This window comes from Bombina bombina, chromosome 1 (assembly GCF_027579735.1).
Source record: "Bombina bombina isolate aBomBom1 chromosome 1, aBomBom1.pri, whole genome shotgun sequence".
NCBI classification, from domain to species: domain Eukaryota; kingdom Metazoa; phylum Chordata; class Amphibia; order Anura; family Bombinatoridae; genus Bombina; species Bombina bombina.
In genome coordinates, this window is record NC_069499.1 from 558243441 (window position 1) to 558257980 (window position 14540).

General features: G+C 40.8%; 1 protein-coding gene across 1 annotated transcript in view; it reads left to right on the plus strand.

Annotated features, from left to right (window-relative positions):
• The window catches only part of EHHADH (enoyl-CoA hydratase and 3-hydroxyacyl CoA dehydrogenase), a 313543-nt gene that overhangs the window by 19380 nt on the left and 279623 nt on the right, over positions 1-14540 (plus strand). The window contains exons 3-4 of the mRNA XM_053698742.1: positions 2938-3041; positions 3119-3294. Of these exons, the coding sequence (XP_053554717.1) occupies positions 2938-3041; positions 3119-3294 (280 nt within the window). The remainder of the gene's footprint in view (positions 1-2937; positions 3042-3118; positions 3295-14540) is intronic.

Genomic DNA, 14540 nt, shown 5'->3' on the forward strand with positions numbered 1-14540 from the left:
GTACTTGCTTACTATGTATGAAGATTAGTGGAGTGGCTAGGAAGAATTAATACATTATGAAATATCCTAGGTACATGTTTTATTCAGCTTGGATTTAGTTATATTATCAGTATTTTAACTTCTACTGACCGTGCCATTGTTATGACTGAGGGCACACTCCTGCCTGAGCAGATTTGCTGTGCTTATGCGGTCACGTCACTCAAACAGCATGCACACTGTTGTAAAAGCATCACGATCCTATTACATTCTGTCATGAGCTGTAGGAGCAATTTACAGTGCATATGTGTGTTGCCTGCGCAAGTAACCTGGGCAGACAGCTGAGCTGATGACCAAGCTTTAGAGGCATGGAAAGGGGTGGTCAGTAACCTTCTAATGGACTGGAGCACTCATTGCAGAAGAGAACTAAAAGTAGGGTGACCTTAGGAGCAGAATTACAAAAGGTAAAAATTTGCTTTGATAGAAAAATATAATGAAAATAAAAACATATTATGCATATATTTTGTTAAAAATACTGTATGTTGTAACTTTACTGACACTTTTAAATGGCATGTTCTGCCTGTATCATGAAACTATAATTTTGACCTTACTTACAATTTAATAACTGCTTAAATTCTGTCTGGCAATGATTATACAAGTTTATGCAGAACTGTACAGTCCACATTATTTTAACGCTCCTTTAGAGCATCCCAGAGAGTGTCTAGAGATGTCAGTGCATTTTGCCTTTTCCCTTTCAAATGTTCAAAACATGTTGTTTAGTAGGGCTGAGGTCAGGTAATTGTGCATGGAAAGACATGCTAATTCTCTTTCCTTGGACTTTAGAAAGGCATGGCACAACTTTAATGTATGTCTAGGATTGTTGTCCTACTGGAAACAAAATACTCTAACACACAACTTTAATCCAAATGGGATGGTATTCCTCTGCAAAATCTAGTGGTACTTGTCTTTGGTGAAAATGTAGTTGGTGCAAGTCACCTGCTCCAAAATAAGCAAAGCCTCCCGACTTGAATATTCCCTGCACAATATTGGCAGTCTACTCAAAACAAATTGTATTGTTTAAAACAGATAACTCTTTTACTACCTATTCCTCAGTTTTACAGAATGTGGTGTTAGCCTGTCATGCTATAGTCTCCTAAACTCTGAAATAGCAACAACATTTTTTAAATTTTGATTGGTTGTAAAGACATATTTCTAGTCTTCAAACGGTAAAATTTGTATATTATGACATATGCTAAACACATAGACTTGTGTTTTAGACACTAGTACTCTTCCGTGAAGACCACATTTTTCACAACTCGGGAGAACAGCTTGTCATGGAATTGCTTTACTTAGCTCCTTTTGACATGATTAGAAAAGAGCACTTGCACTAGTAGAACAATACTAATAGCATTATTATAAGGGACATGTGTGCTAGGATGTTACCCTTTGAATGACAAATGTAGTGTCACAACAGTTTTAAAAATGTATAAGCAAATTGTGTGTAAAGAGGATACTTGTATAAATGGCATACATTTTATTTAATATTTTTACTAAATTATTGAATAGCACCAGTTGGTGATGGCGGACTTAAACATTTGGACCCTGATATATAACAACTGTAAAAGAAAGCACTTATATTAACATAAAGACTGTAGCCCTGATTGCCTCCTTCCAAATTACTAATGAAACACAATTGCAGCAAACATGTTAATTTGTTTTAAAAATGTTTAGACTTGGCTGATATGTTATTCTATAAAGCAACATAGTTGTCTTGTAATTAGAATGTGTTTAGTGTCCCTTTTTAAATAAGCTATACAGTACTGGGTTTTACAAAACATTTGTCTTGATTTGTGAAGTCACATTCAGAGAGAAAAACTCCATCAAACAACTTGACCTAATACACACTTTCCATTTTATGTATCAGTTTTTTTTCCTCTTGAAATAGCTGATTCATTTGTTTCCTGGGATATGTCACAGAAAACAAATATTTTATCCTTTTCCAAATATCTAAAGCCCTCCAGCACTTGTTAAAGCACTTATCTATATGGCAAGTGAAGCAGGAACTCCACAGAAGTGAAAAAGAGCAAACTTAGAACTGCAGGGGGAATACTGAGAACACGGTGTAAGCAGTGGCAGTCCTTATACAGCAGCAGTGATAGCATTCTTGAGTACACCTATGTCTTGTAAAAATGTGTGCAAACCCTATGTCTTCTGTAGATCAGGGCAATTCTATAAAAACATGCAAGAAATATAGATTACTGCACATGAAGAAAGATAGCTGCATAAAACTGAATTTATCCAAAGTCCCCAGTAACATATAACCTTAAGGTACACCAAGAGTTTAGTGATAGCAAGCATTACTGTTTAGAGATCACAGGCCAAAGCAGGGAAAAGAACCCCTTAAAGAGTCATGAAACTCAAATTGTTTCATGATTCAAATAGATTATACATTTTTTTTTTAAAGCAAATTTGCAATTTACTGCAATATATATATATATATATATATATATATATATATATATATATATATATATATATAAATCCCTTGATATCCTTTATTGAAGGAGCTGCAATACACCACGGTGAGCTATATGAACACAATCATTAGGCCAATATGATTGACATATATGTGCAACCACCAATCAGCAGCTAGCTTCCAGCTCCTGAGCCTACCTAGGTATGCTTTTCAACCAAGACAAAATGCAAATTAGAAGCTTCTACCCTCCAATAGGCATTTGGTACATGAAAAAAAAAATCTAATTACAGTTTTCTTGCTTATATAACATAGACAAACCATATGTGTAGATGTCACTTGTTTGGCTTCTTACTCCTTTATGACTATTCTCAAAATATTACTCATGCTAGTATTTGGAGGCAGTAGCTGATGGAGCTTGCCTGAAACTTATATCTTTCAAGTCATATTTAGCTTATTGACTAACCAAACTGTCTTTTGCTCCTCAGTACTGCTCTCAGACAGTCACTGGTGAAGGAATTTGGAGAGGCCAGCACGGATCCCTCTGTGGAAGCAATTGTTCTCGCTGGAGCTCATGGGAAGTTCAGTGCAGGTACACTTTCATCCTCTGTACTGTATCCCATTTATAGGGGAGGATAACTGAGCCTATGTCATCTTTACTACCACTAGGTGCAGACATACGAGAATTTTCGACTCCGGCTCTGAAATCAATCCCCTCTTTAGAGGACCTAAATCGTACAATTGAAAGCAGTGCAAAGCCTGTAGTTGCTGCCATTGAAGGCATAGCTCTGGGAGGGGGCTTGGAATTGGCCCTGTCATGTCATTACCGTGTTGCAAACATACAGGTAATTCACCATTATATATATATGTAATATATATATTGAAATCTATCGTTTAATTTCTGGCTTACAACATGTAACTGAGAACCAATAGCTTTTTTTTTTTTAAAAAAAAAAAGACTTCCATATTTTATGAAGCTCACAATGAACCTTTTGAGTGCAAATACACAAAAGCAAAACATGTATTGTATCCACAAGCTGCTGTTTCACACACCAAGATACAAATAGCTGTACACTCATGAAGTGATAAAGTGGTGTTCGCAAGACAAAATAGAGCTTCTAAAATAGTGAAGCACTCAAAAAAAGTTGTTTTTATTTTTGATTGATTGATTTTTTTTAATTATTTTTATTACATTTTCAAAGCAAATATAACACAAACAATAGGGAAGAAAAAACACAAAAAACAGTACATATTACATCTCAGATTAACAAGCAACATTGTATATAAGAAGTCTTCATTTAAAGCAAAATACAAACAAATCATACAAGGTAGCATCACCACTATATACCCAATGTGTCGGATAAGTATCAGATTGTAAATCAAAACCCCTCAAGCTTCCCAATGTAGATGCACCCTCCAAACAGGATAGGCCACTCTTTGACCTCACTTATGTCTTAATGATAATAGAAATAGAAAAATACTATGTACAACTTTATCAACTGAATATCTTGTTAGCCAGCAGATCACAGCTGAGATATAAATAACACTTATAATTAAGGGCACAAACGTCAGGCATCTAGATGCACTAATAGCACTCCTTTTGCTTTACAATGGTTGTGCAGTAAGATGTTTAATTTTAAATGAATAGAAAGAACTCAAATTTTGAGTTTGTAGATTTTAAGAATTATAAAATGCTTTATTAAACACAAAATAAAAACACAAACTCCAAATTTGTGATTGATTGCATAAAAGTCAGTTTGTGGGAGGAAAGCCTCAAAAAATGATTGTGGCTGGCCTCTTAAAGGAAAAATGTCACCAGAAAACAATGGGCTATTGATTGTTCAATCGTTTGACAATCATAAGGTGCTTGTAAACCGTTGGGTGTTATTGAACTGTTTCCCTTAGATAGTTGTTAATAGGAAATGATTGTTCCGGGTTTAAAGGTTTTTCATTTGACTGAAAACTGTGAAATTTCCGTTGCAGACAATACCTTGATAATTCTGTTGCAGACAATACCCATTTGACGAATCGCGTAAGGGCATAACCACCACTGATGTCACTTCCGGTCCGACGAGACCGTCGCAATCTACACAGCTGCAAACGGACCCTGTCACTGAAAGGACATCTATCCGCTACCATCCATCCACCAGAATCATCAATTGTGAATTAAGTTTATTTGGATGTTTACAGGACACATCAAGGTATTGTCTGCAACGGAAATTTCACAGCTTTCAGTCAAATGAAAAACTTTAAACCCGGATCAATCATTTCCTAATAACGACTATCTAAGGGAAACAGTTCAATAACACCCAGCGGTGTACAAGCACCTTATGATTGTCAAATGATTGAACACTCAATAGCCCGTTGTTTTTTGGTGAAATTTTTCCTTTAAGAGGCCAGCCACAATCATTTTTTGGGGGGGCTTTCCTCTCACAAATTGGCTTTTATGCAATCAATCACAAACATGGAGTTTGTTTTTATTTTGTGTTCAATAAAGCATTTTTTAATTCTTGAAATCTGAGTTCTTTCTATTCATTTAAAATTTTAAATTAAACATCTTACTGCACAACCATTGTAAAGCAAAAGGAGTGCTATTTTCTCTTGTAAGGTGTATCCAGTCCACGGATCATCCATTACTTGTGGGATATTCTCCTTCCCAATAGAAAGCTGCAAGAGTATCACCCACAGCAGAGCTGTCTATATAGCTCCTCCCCTAACTGCCACTACCAGTCATTCTCTTGCAGCTCTCGACAACCTAGGAAGTAGCTAGAGAGATGTGGTGAATTTATGTAGTTTATCTTCAATCAAAAGTTTATTATTTTCAAATGTTACCGGAGTTGTACTGTTTTAGCCTCAGGCAGAAAGTTGAAGAAGAGTCTGCCTGTGGTTTTTGATGATCTTAGCAGGTTGTAACTAAGATCCATTGCTGTTCTCACACATAACTGAAGAGATGAGGTAACTTCAGCTGGGGGAATGGCGTGCAGGGTCTCCTGCTATGAGGTATGTGCAGTTTCAATTTTTTTAGAGAAATGAATATGCTTGAAAATGCTGTTAATACCGGATTTATTTAAGGTAAGCCTGATTACAGTGATTTAATAACGACTAGTATCATGCTTGCTGTAAAAGGTAATATTCTTATTACTTTCTCACATTACTGAAATATAAAACGTTTGCTGGAAGTGTTTAAACGTTTTTTCTTCTGTTATGTGTGATCAGTCCACGGGTCATCATTACTTCTGGGATATAACTCCTCCCCAACAGGAAATGCAAGAGGATTCACCCAGCAGAGCTGCATATAGCTCCTCCCCTCTACGTCACTCCCAGTCATTCTCTTGCACCCAACGACTAGATAGGATGTGTGAGAGGACTATGGTGATTATACTTAGTTTTTATAACTTCAATCAAAAGTTTGTTATTTTACAATAGCACCGGAGCGTGTTGTTGCCTCTCTGGCAGAGTTTGAAGAAGAATCTACCAGAGTTTTTACTATGATTTTAACCGGAGTAGTTAAGATCATATTGCTGTTTCTCGGCCATCTGAGGGAGGTAAAAGCTTCAGATCAGGGGACAGCGGGCAGATGAATCTGCATTGAGGTATGTAGCAGTTTTTATTTTCTGAATGGAATTGATGAGAAAATCCTGCCATACCGTTATAATGACATGTATGTATACTCTACACTTCAGTATTCTGGGGATGGTATTTCACCGGAATTACTCTGTTAAAAGTACACTAAACCTTTTAATAGGTATTTATCATGTTAAACGTTTTTGCTGGAATGTAGAATCGTTTGCATTTCTGAGGTACTGAGTGAATAAATATTTGGGCATTATTTTTCCACTTGGCAGTTACTTGTTTTAATTGTGACAGTTTCGTTTCTCTCTCACTGCTGTGTGTGAGGGGGAGGGGCCGTTTTTGGCGCTCTTTTGCTACGCATCAAAAATTTCCAGTCAGTTACTCTTGTATTTCCTGCATGATCCGGTTCATCTCTAACAGAACTCAGGGGTCTTCAAACTTCTTTGGAGGGAGGTAGATTCTCTCAGCAGAGCTGTGAGACTTATATATTGACTGTGATTAAAAAACGTTGCTCTGTAATTTTTATTTTCAAATTTAATTATTGTTAATTTACTAATGGGAACAAACCTTTGCTAAAAGTTGTGTTGTTTTTAAGGATTGAGACTATAACTGTTTTTCAGTTCATTATTTCAACTGTCATTTAATCGTTTAGTGCTTCTTGGAGGCACAGTACGTTTTTGTTAAATAAGATTGTAACCAAGTTGCAAGTTTATTGCTAGTGTGTTAAACATGTCTGACTCAGAGGAAGATACCTGTGTCATTTGTTCCAATGCCAAGGTGGAGCCCAATAGAAATTTATGTACTAACTGTATTGATGCTACTTTAAATAAAAGCCAATCTGTACAATTTGAACAAATTTCACCAAACAGCGAGGGGAGAGTTATGCCGACTAACTCGCCTCACGTGGCAGTACCTGCATCTCCCGCCCGGGAGGTGCGTGATATTATGGCGCCTAGTACATCTGGGCGGCCATTACAGATAACATTACAAGATATGGCTACTGTTATGACTGAAGTTTTGGCTAAATTACCAGAACTAAGAGGCAAGCGTGATCACTCTGGGGTGAGAACAGAGTGCGCTGATAATACTAGGGCCATGTCTGATACTGCGTCACAGCTTGCAGAGCATGAGGACGGAGAGCTTCATTCTGTGGGTGACGGTTCTGATCCAAACAGATTGGATTCAGATATTTCAAATTTTAAATTTAAATTGGAAAACCTCCGTGTATTACTAGGGGAGGTTTTAGCGGCTCTTAATGATTGTAACACTGTTGCAATACCAGAGAAATTGTGTAGGTTGGATAAATATTTTGCGGTACCGGCGAGTACTGACGTTTTTCCTATACCTAAGAGACTAACTGAAATTGTTACTAAGGAGTGGGATAGACCCGGTGTGCCGTTCTCACCCCCTCCAATATTTAGAAAGATGTTTCCAATAGACGCCACCACACGGGACTTATGGCAAACGGTCCCTAAGGTGGAGGGAGCAGTTTCTACTTTAGCTAAGCGTACCACTATCCCGGTGGAGGATAGCTGTGCTTTTTCAGATCCAATGGATAAAAAATTAGAGGGTTACCTTAAGAAAATGTTTGTTCAACAAGGTTTTATATTGCAACCCCTTGCATGCATCGCGCCGATTACGGCTGCGGCAGCATTTTGGATTGAGTCTCTGGAAGAGAACCTTAGTTCATCTACGCTGGACGACATTACGGACAGGCTTAGAGTCCTTAAACTAGCTAATTCATTCATTTCGGAGGCCGTAGTACATTTAACCAAACTTACGGCTAAGAACTCAGGATTCGCCATTCAGGCACGTAGAGCGCTGTGGCTAAAATCCTGGTCAGCTGATGTAACTTCTAAGTCCAAATTACTTAATATTCCTTTCAAGGGGCAAACTTTATTTGGGCCCGGTTTGAAAGAAATTATCGCTGACATTACAGGAGGTAAGGGCCACGCCCTGCCTCAAGACAAAGCCAAAGCTAAGGCTAGACAGTCTAATTTTCGTCCCTTTCGGAATTTCAAAACAGGAGCAGCATCAACTTCCACTGCACCAAAACAGGAAGGAGCTGTTGCTCGTTACAGACAAGGCTGGAAACCTAACCAGTCCTGGAACAAGGGCAAGCAGGCCAGGAAACCTGCTGCTGCCCCAAAGACAGCATGAACCGAGGGCCCCCGATCCGGGACCGGGTCTAGTGGGGGGCAGACTCTCTCTCTTCGCCCAGGCTTGGGCAAGAGATGTTCAGGATCCCTGGGCGCTAGAGATCATATCTCAGGGATACCTTCTAGACTTCAAATTCTCTCCCCCAAGAGGGAGATTTCATCTGTCAAGGTTGTCAACAAACCAGATAAAGAAAGAAGCGTTTCTACGCTGTGTACAAGATCTGTTATTAATGGGAGTGATCCATCCGGTTCCGCGGTCGGAACAAGGACAAGGGTTTTACTCAAACCTGTTTGTGGTTCCCAAAAAAGAGGGAACTTTCAGGCCAATCTTGGATTTAAAGATCTTAAACAAATTCCTAAGAGTTCCATCGTTCAAAATGGAAACTATTCGGACAATCTTACCCATGATCCAAAAGGGTCAGTACATGACCACAGTGGATTTAAAGGATGCTTACCTTCACATACCGATTCACAAAGATCATTACCGGTATCTAAGGTTTGCCTTCTTAGACAGGCATTACCAGTTTGTAGCTCTTCCATTCGGATTGGCTACGGCTCCAAGAATCTTCACAAAGGTTCTGGGTGCCCTTCTGGCGGTACTAAGACCGCGAGGAATTTCGGTAGCTCCGTACCTAGACGACATTCTGATACAAGCTTCAAGCTTTCAAACTGCCAAGTCTCATACAGAGTTAGTTCTGGCATTTCTAAGGTCGCATGGATGGAAAGTGAACGAAAAGAAGAGTTCTCTTTTTCCTCTCACAAGAGTTCCATTCTTGGGGACTCTTATAGATTCTGTAGAAATGAAGATTTATTTGACAGAAGACAGATTAACAAAGCTTCTAAATGCATGCCGTGTCCTTCATTCCATTCAACTCCCGTCAGTAGCTCAATGCATGGAGGTGATCGGCTTAATGGTAGCAGCAATGGACATAGTTCCCTTTGCACGTCTACATCTCAGACCGCTGCAATTGTGCATGCTGAGTCAGTGGAATGGGGATTACTCAGACTTGTCCCCTACTCTGAATCTGGATCAAGAGACCAGAAACTCTCTTCTATGGTGGCTTTCTCGGCCACATCTGTCCAGGGGGATGCCATTCAGCAGGCCGGACTGGACAATTGTAACAACAGACGCCAGCCTACTAGGTTGGGGCGCTGTCTGGAATTCTCTGAAGGCTCAGGGACAATGGAATCAGGAGGAAAGTCTCCTGCCAATAAACATTCTGGAATTGAGAGCAGTTCTCCATGCCCTTCTGGCTTGGCCCCAGTTAAAAACTCGGGGGTTCATCAGGTTTCAGTCGGACAACATCACGACGGTAGCTTACATCAACCATCAAGGAGGGACAAGAAGCTCCCTAGCAATGATGGAAGTATCAAAGATAATTCGCTGGGCAGAGTCTCACTCTTGCCACCTGTCAGCAATCCACATCCCGGGAGTGGAGAACTGGGAGGCGGATTTCTTGAGTCGCCAGACTTTTCATCCGGGGGAGTGGGAACTTCATCCGGAGGTCTTTGCCCAAATACTTCGACGTTGGGGCAAACCAGAGATAGATCTCATGGCGTCTCGCCAGAACGCCAAACTTCCTCACTACGGGTCCAGATCCAGGGATCCGGGAGCGGTTCTGATAGATGCTTTGACAGCACCTTGGAACTTCGGGATGGCTTATGTGTTTCCACCCTTCCCGCTGCTTCCTCGATTGATTGCCAAAATCAAACAGGAGAGAGCATCAGTGATTCTAATAGCGCCTGCATGGCCACGCAGGACTTGGTATGCAGATCTAGTGGACATGTCATCCTGTCCGCCTTGGTCTCTACCTCTAAGACAGGACCTTCTGATACAGGGTCCATTCAAACATCAAAATCTAACTTCTCTGAAGCTGACTGCTTGGAAATTGAACGCTTGATTTTATCAAAACGTGGTTTTTCTGAGTCGGTTATTGATACCCTGATACAGGCTAGGAAGCCTGTTACCAGAAGGATTTACCATAAGATATGGCGTAAATACCTATACTGGTGCGAATCCAAAGGTTACTCCTGGAGTAAGGTTAGGATTCCTAGGATAATGTCCTTTCTACAAGAAGGTTTAGAAAAGGGTTTATCGGCTAGCTCATTAAAGGGACAGATCTCAGCTCTGTCCATCTTGTTACACAGGCGTCTGTCAGAAAATCCAGACGTCCAGGCCTTTTGTCAGGCTTTAGCTAGGATCAAGCCTGTGTTTAAAGCTGTTGCTCCGCCATGGAGTTTAAACTTAGTTCTTAACGTTTTACAGGGTGTTCCGTTTGAACCCCTTCATTCCATTGATATAAAATTGTTATCTTGGAAAGTTCTGTTTTTAATGGCTATTTCCTCGGCTCGAAGAGTCTCTGAGTTATCAGCCTTACATTGTGATTCTCCTTATCTGATCTTTCACTCAGACAAGGTAGTTCTGCGTACTAAACCTGGGTTCTTACCTAAGGTAGTCACTAACAGGAATATCAATCAAGAGATTGTTGTTCCATCCTTGTGTCCAAATCCTTCTTCAAAGAAGGAACGTCTTTTACACAATCTGGATGTAGTTCGTGCCCTCAAGTTCTACTTGCAGGCAACTAAAGATTTTCGCCAAACTTCTTCCCTGTTTGTCGTTTATTCTGGACAGAGGAGAGGTCAAAAAGCTTCTGCTACCTCTCTCTCTTTTTGGCTTCGTAGCATAATACGTTTAGCCTATGAGACTGCTGGACAGCAGCCTCCTGAAAGAATTACAGCTCATTCCACTAGAGCTGTAGCTTCCACTTGGGCCTTTAAGAATGAGGCCTCTGTTGAACAGATTTGCAAGGCTGCAACTTGGTCTTCGCTTCATACTTTTTCCAAATTTTACAAATTTGACACTTTTGCTTCTTCGGAGGCTATTTTTGGGAGAAAGGTTCTTCAGGCAGTGGTTCCTTCTGTATAATGAGCCTGCCTATCCCTCCCGTCATCCGTGTACTTTTGCTTTGGTATTGGTATCCCAGAAGTAATGATGACCCGTGGACTGATCACACATAACAGAAGAAAACATAATTTATGCTTACCTGATAAATTCCTTTCTTCTGTTGTGTGATCAGTCCACGGCCCGCCCTGTTTTAAGGCAGGTAAATATCTTTTAAATTATACTCCAGTCACCACTTCACCCTTGGTTTCTCCTTTCTCGTTGATTCTTGGTCGAATGACTGGGAGTGACATAGAGGGGAGGAGCTATATGCAGCTCTGCTGGGTGAATCCTCTTGCATTTCCTGTTGGGGAGGAGTTATATCCCAGAAGTAATGATGACCCGTGGACTGATCACACAACAGAAGAAAGGAATTTATCAGGTAAGCATAAATTATGTTTTTCTACATATTGGTTATAAAACTTTATTGGGGCCCAGTTTTTTCCACATGGCTGGCTAGATTTTGCCTAGGGATAGTTTTTTATGGCCCTCTCACTGTGAGTACAGGTTGGGAGGGGCCTAATTTCAGGCCTAAATCGTGCAGTAGTTTTTGCAGCTTGAGACTTCCAGCTTCCCTGAAGGAGTCCCCTGAACACTTAGGACCTCTACAAAGGGTTTTTGTGCCTTCAAAAGTCGTTGTATGGGCAGGTAGGGCCACAACAGAGCTGTGGCAGTTTGTTGTGACTGTTAAAAAACGTTTATCGTTTTTTTGATCCGGTTTTGAAACTAAGGGGTTAATCATCCATTTGCAAGTGGGTGCAATGCTCTGTTAGTCTATTATACACACTGTAAAAAATTTGTAAGATTTACTGCTTTTTATCACTGTTTTTCAATTTCTGACAAAAATTGTTTCTCTTAAAGGCATAGTACCGTTTTTATTTTTTGCTTGTTTACATTTATCAAAGTGTTTTCCAAGCTTGCTGGTCTCATTACTAGTCTGTTTAAACATGTCTGACATAGAGGAAACTCCTTGTTCATTATGTTTAGAAGCCATTGTGGAACCCCCTCTTAGAATGTGTACCAAATGTACTGATTTTACTTTAAGTTATAAAGATCATATTCTGTCTTTAAAAGATTTATCACCAGAGGAAATTGACAAGGGGAAAGTTATGCCGACTAACTCGCCCCACGTGTCAGAACCTTTTGTCTCCCGCTCAAGTGGCGCCAAGTACATCTAGCGCGCCCATGGCGTTTACTTTACAAGACATGGCGGCAGTTATGGATCATACCCTTACAGCGGTATTGTCCAAACTACCAGGGTTACAAGGAAAGCGAGACAGCTCTGGGACTAGAAAAAATACAGAGCTCTCTGACGCTTTAGTAGCTATGTCTGATATCCCCTCACAATATGCAGAAGCTGAGGCAGGAGAGCTTCTTTCTGTGGGTGATTTTTCTGACTCAGGGAAGATGCTTCAACCTGATTCTGATATGTCTACATTTAAATTTAAGCTTGAACACCTCCGCGTGTTGCTCAGGGAGGTTTTAGCTACTCTGGATGACTGTGACACCATTATAGTGCCAGAGAAATTGTGTAGATTGGATAAATACTATGCAGTGCCTGTTTACACTGATGTTTTTACAATACCTAAAAGGTTTTCAGAAATTATTACTAAGGAATGGGATAGACCAGGTGTACCATTCTCTCTCCCTCCTATTTTTAAGATAATGTTTCCAATAGATGCCGCTACACGGGACTTATGGCAAACGGTCCCTAAGGTGGAGGGAGCAGTTTCTACCCTAGCTAAGCGTACAACTATTCCCGTTGAGGACAGTTGTGCTTTCCTAGATCCAATGGATGAAAGTTAGAGGGTTACCGTAAGAAAATGTTTATTCAACAAGGTTTTATTCTCCAGCCTCTTGCATGCATTGCCCCTGTCACTGCTGCTGCGGCCTTCTGGTTTGAACCTCTGGAAGAGGCCTTACAGGTAGAAACTCCATTGGATGATATACTTGACAAGCTTAAAGCACTCAAGCTAGCCAATTCATTTGTTTCTGACGCCGTTGTTCATTTAACCAAACTAACGGCTAAGAACTCAGGTTTTGCTATACAGGCGCGTAGGGCGCTATGGCTTAAATCCTGGTCAGCTGACGTTACTTCAAAGTCTAAGCTTCTCAACATTCCCTTCAAGGGGCAGACCCTATTCGGGCCTGGACTGAAGGAGATCATTTCTGATATTACTGGAGGAAAAGGTCATGCCCTTCCTCAGGATAGGTCTAACAAATTAAGGACCAAACAAACTAATTTTCGTGCCTTTCGAAACTTTAAGACGAGCGCGGCATCAACTCCCTCTAATGCAAAACAAGAGGGAAATTTTGCCCAGTCCAAGCCGGTCTGGAGACCTAACCAGGCCTGGAACAAAGGTAAGCAGGCCAAGAAGCCTGCTGCTGCCTCTAAGACAGCATGAAAGATCAGCCCCCGATCCGGTAACGGATCTAGTAGGGGGCAGACTTTCTCTCTTCGCCCAGGCTTGGGCAAGAGATGTCCAGGATCCCTGGGCGTTGAAAATTTTGTCCCAGAGATATCTTCTGGACTTCAAAGCTTCTTCCCCAAAAGGAAGATTTCACCTCTCATAATTATCTGCAGACCAGATAAAGAGAGAGGCATTCTTACATTGTGTTCAAGACCTCCTAGTTATGGGAGTGATCCACCCAGTTCCAAAGGAGGAACAGGGGCAAGGCTTCTATTCAAATCTCTTTGTGGTTCCCAAGAAAGAGGGAACCTTCAGACCAATCTTAGATCTCTATATCCTAAACAAATTTCTCAGGGTCCCATCTTTCAAGATGGAGACTATTTGAACCATCCTACCTATGATCCAGGAGGGTCAATATATGACTACCGTGGACTTATGCTTACGTATGCTTATCTTCACATTCCGATACACAAAGATCATCATTGGTTTCTCAGGTTCGCCTTCCTAGACAGGCATTACCAGTTTATGGCTCTTCCCTTTGGGTTAGCTACGGCACCAAGAATCTTTACGAAGGTTCTGGGGTCACTTCTGGCGGTCCTAAGGCCGCGGGGCATAGCAGTAGCCCCTTACTTAGACGACATTCTGATACAGGCGTCGAATTTCCAAATTGCCAAGTCCCATACGGACATTGTTCTGGCATTCCTGAGGTCTCATGGGTGGAAAGTGAACGAAAAGAAGAGTTCTCTATCCCCTCTCACAAGAGTTTACTTCTTGGGAACTCTGATAGATTCTGTAGAAATGAGGATTTACCTGACAGAGGCCAGGTTGTCAAAACTTCTAAATTCCTGCGGTGTTCTTTATTATACTTCTCGCCCTTCGGTGGCTCAGTGTATGGAAGTAATCGGCTTAATGGTAGCGGCAATGGACATAGTTCCGTTTGCCCGCCTACATCTCAGACCGCTGCAACTCTGCATGCTCAGTCAGTGGAATGGGGATTACACAGATTT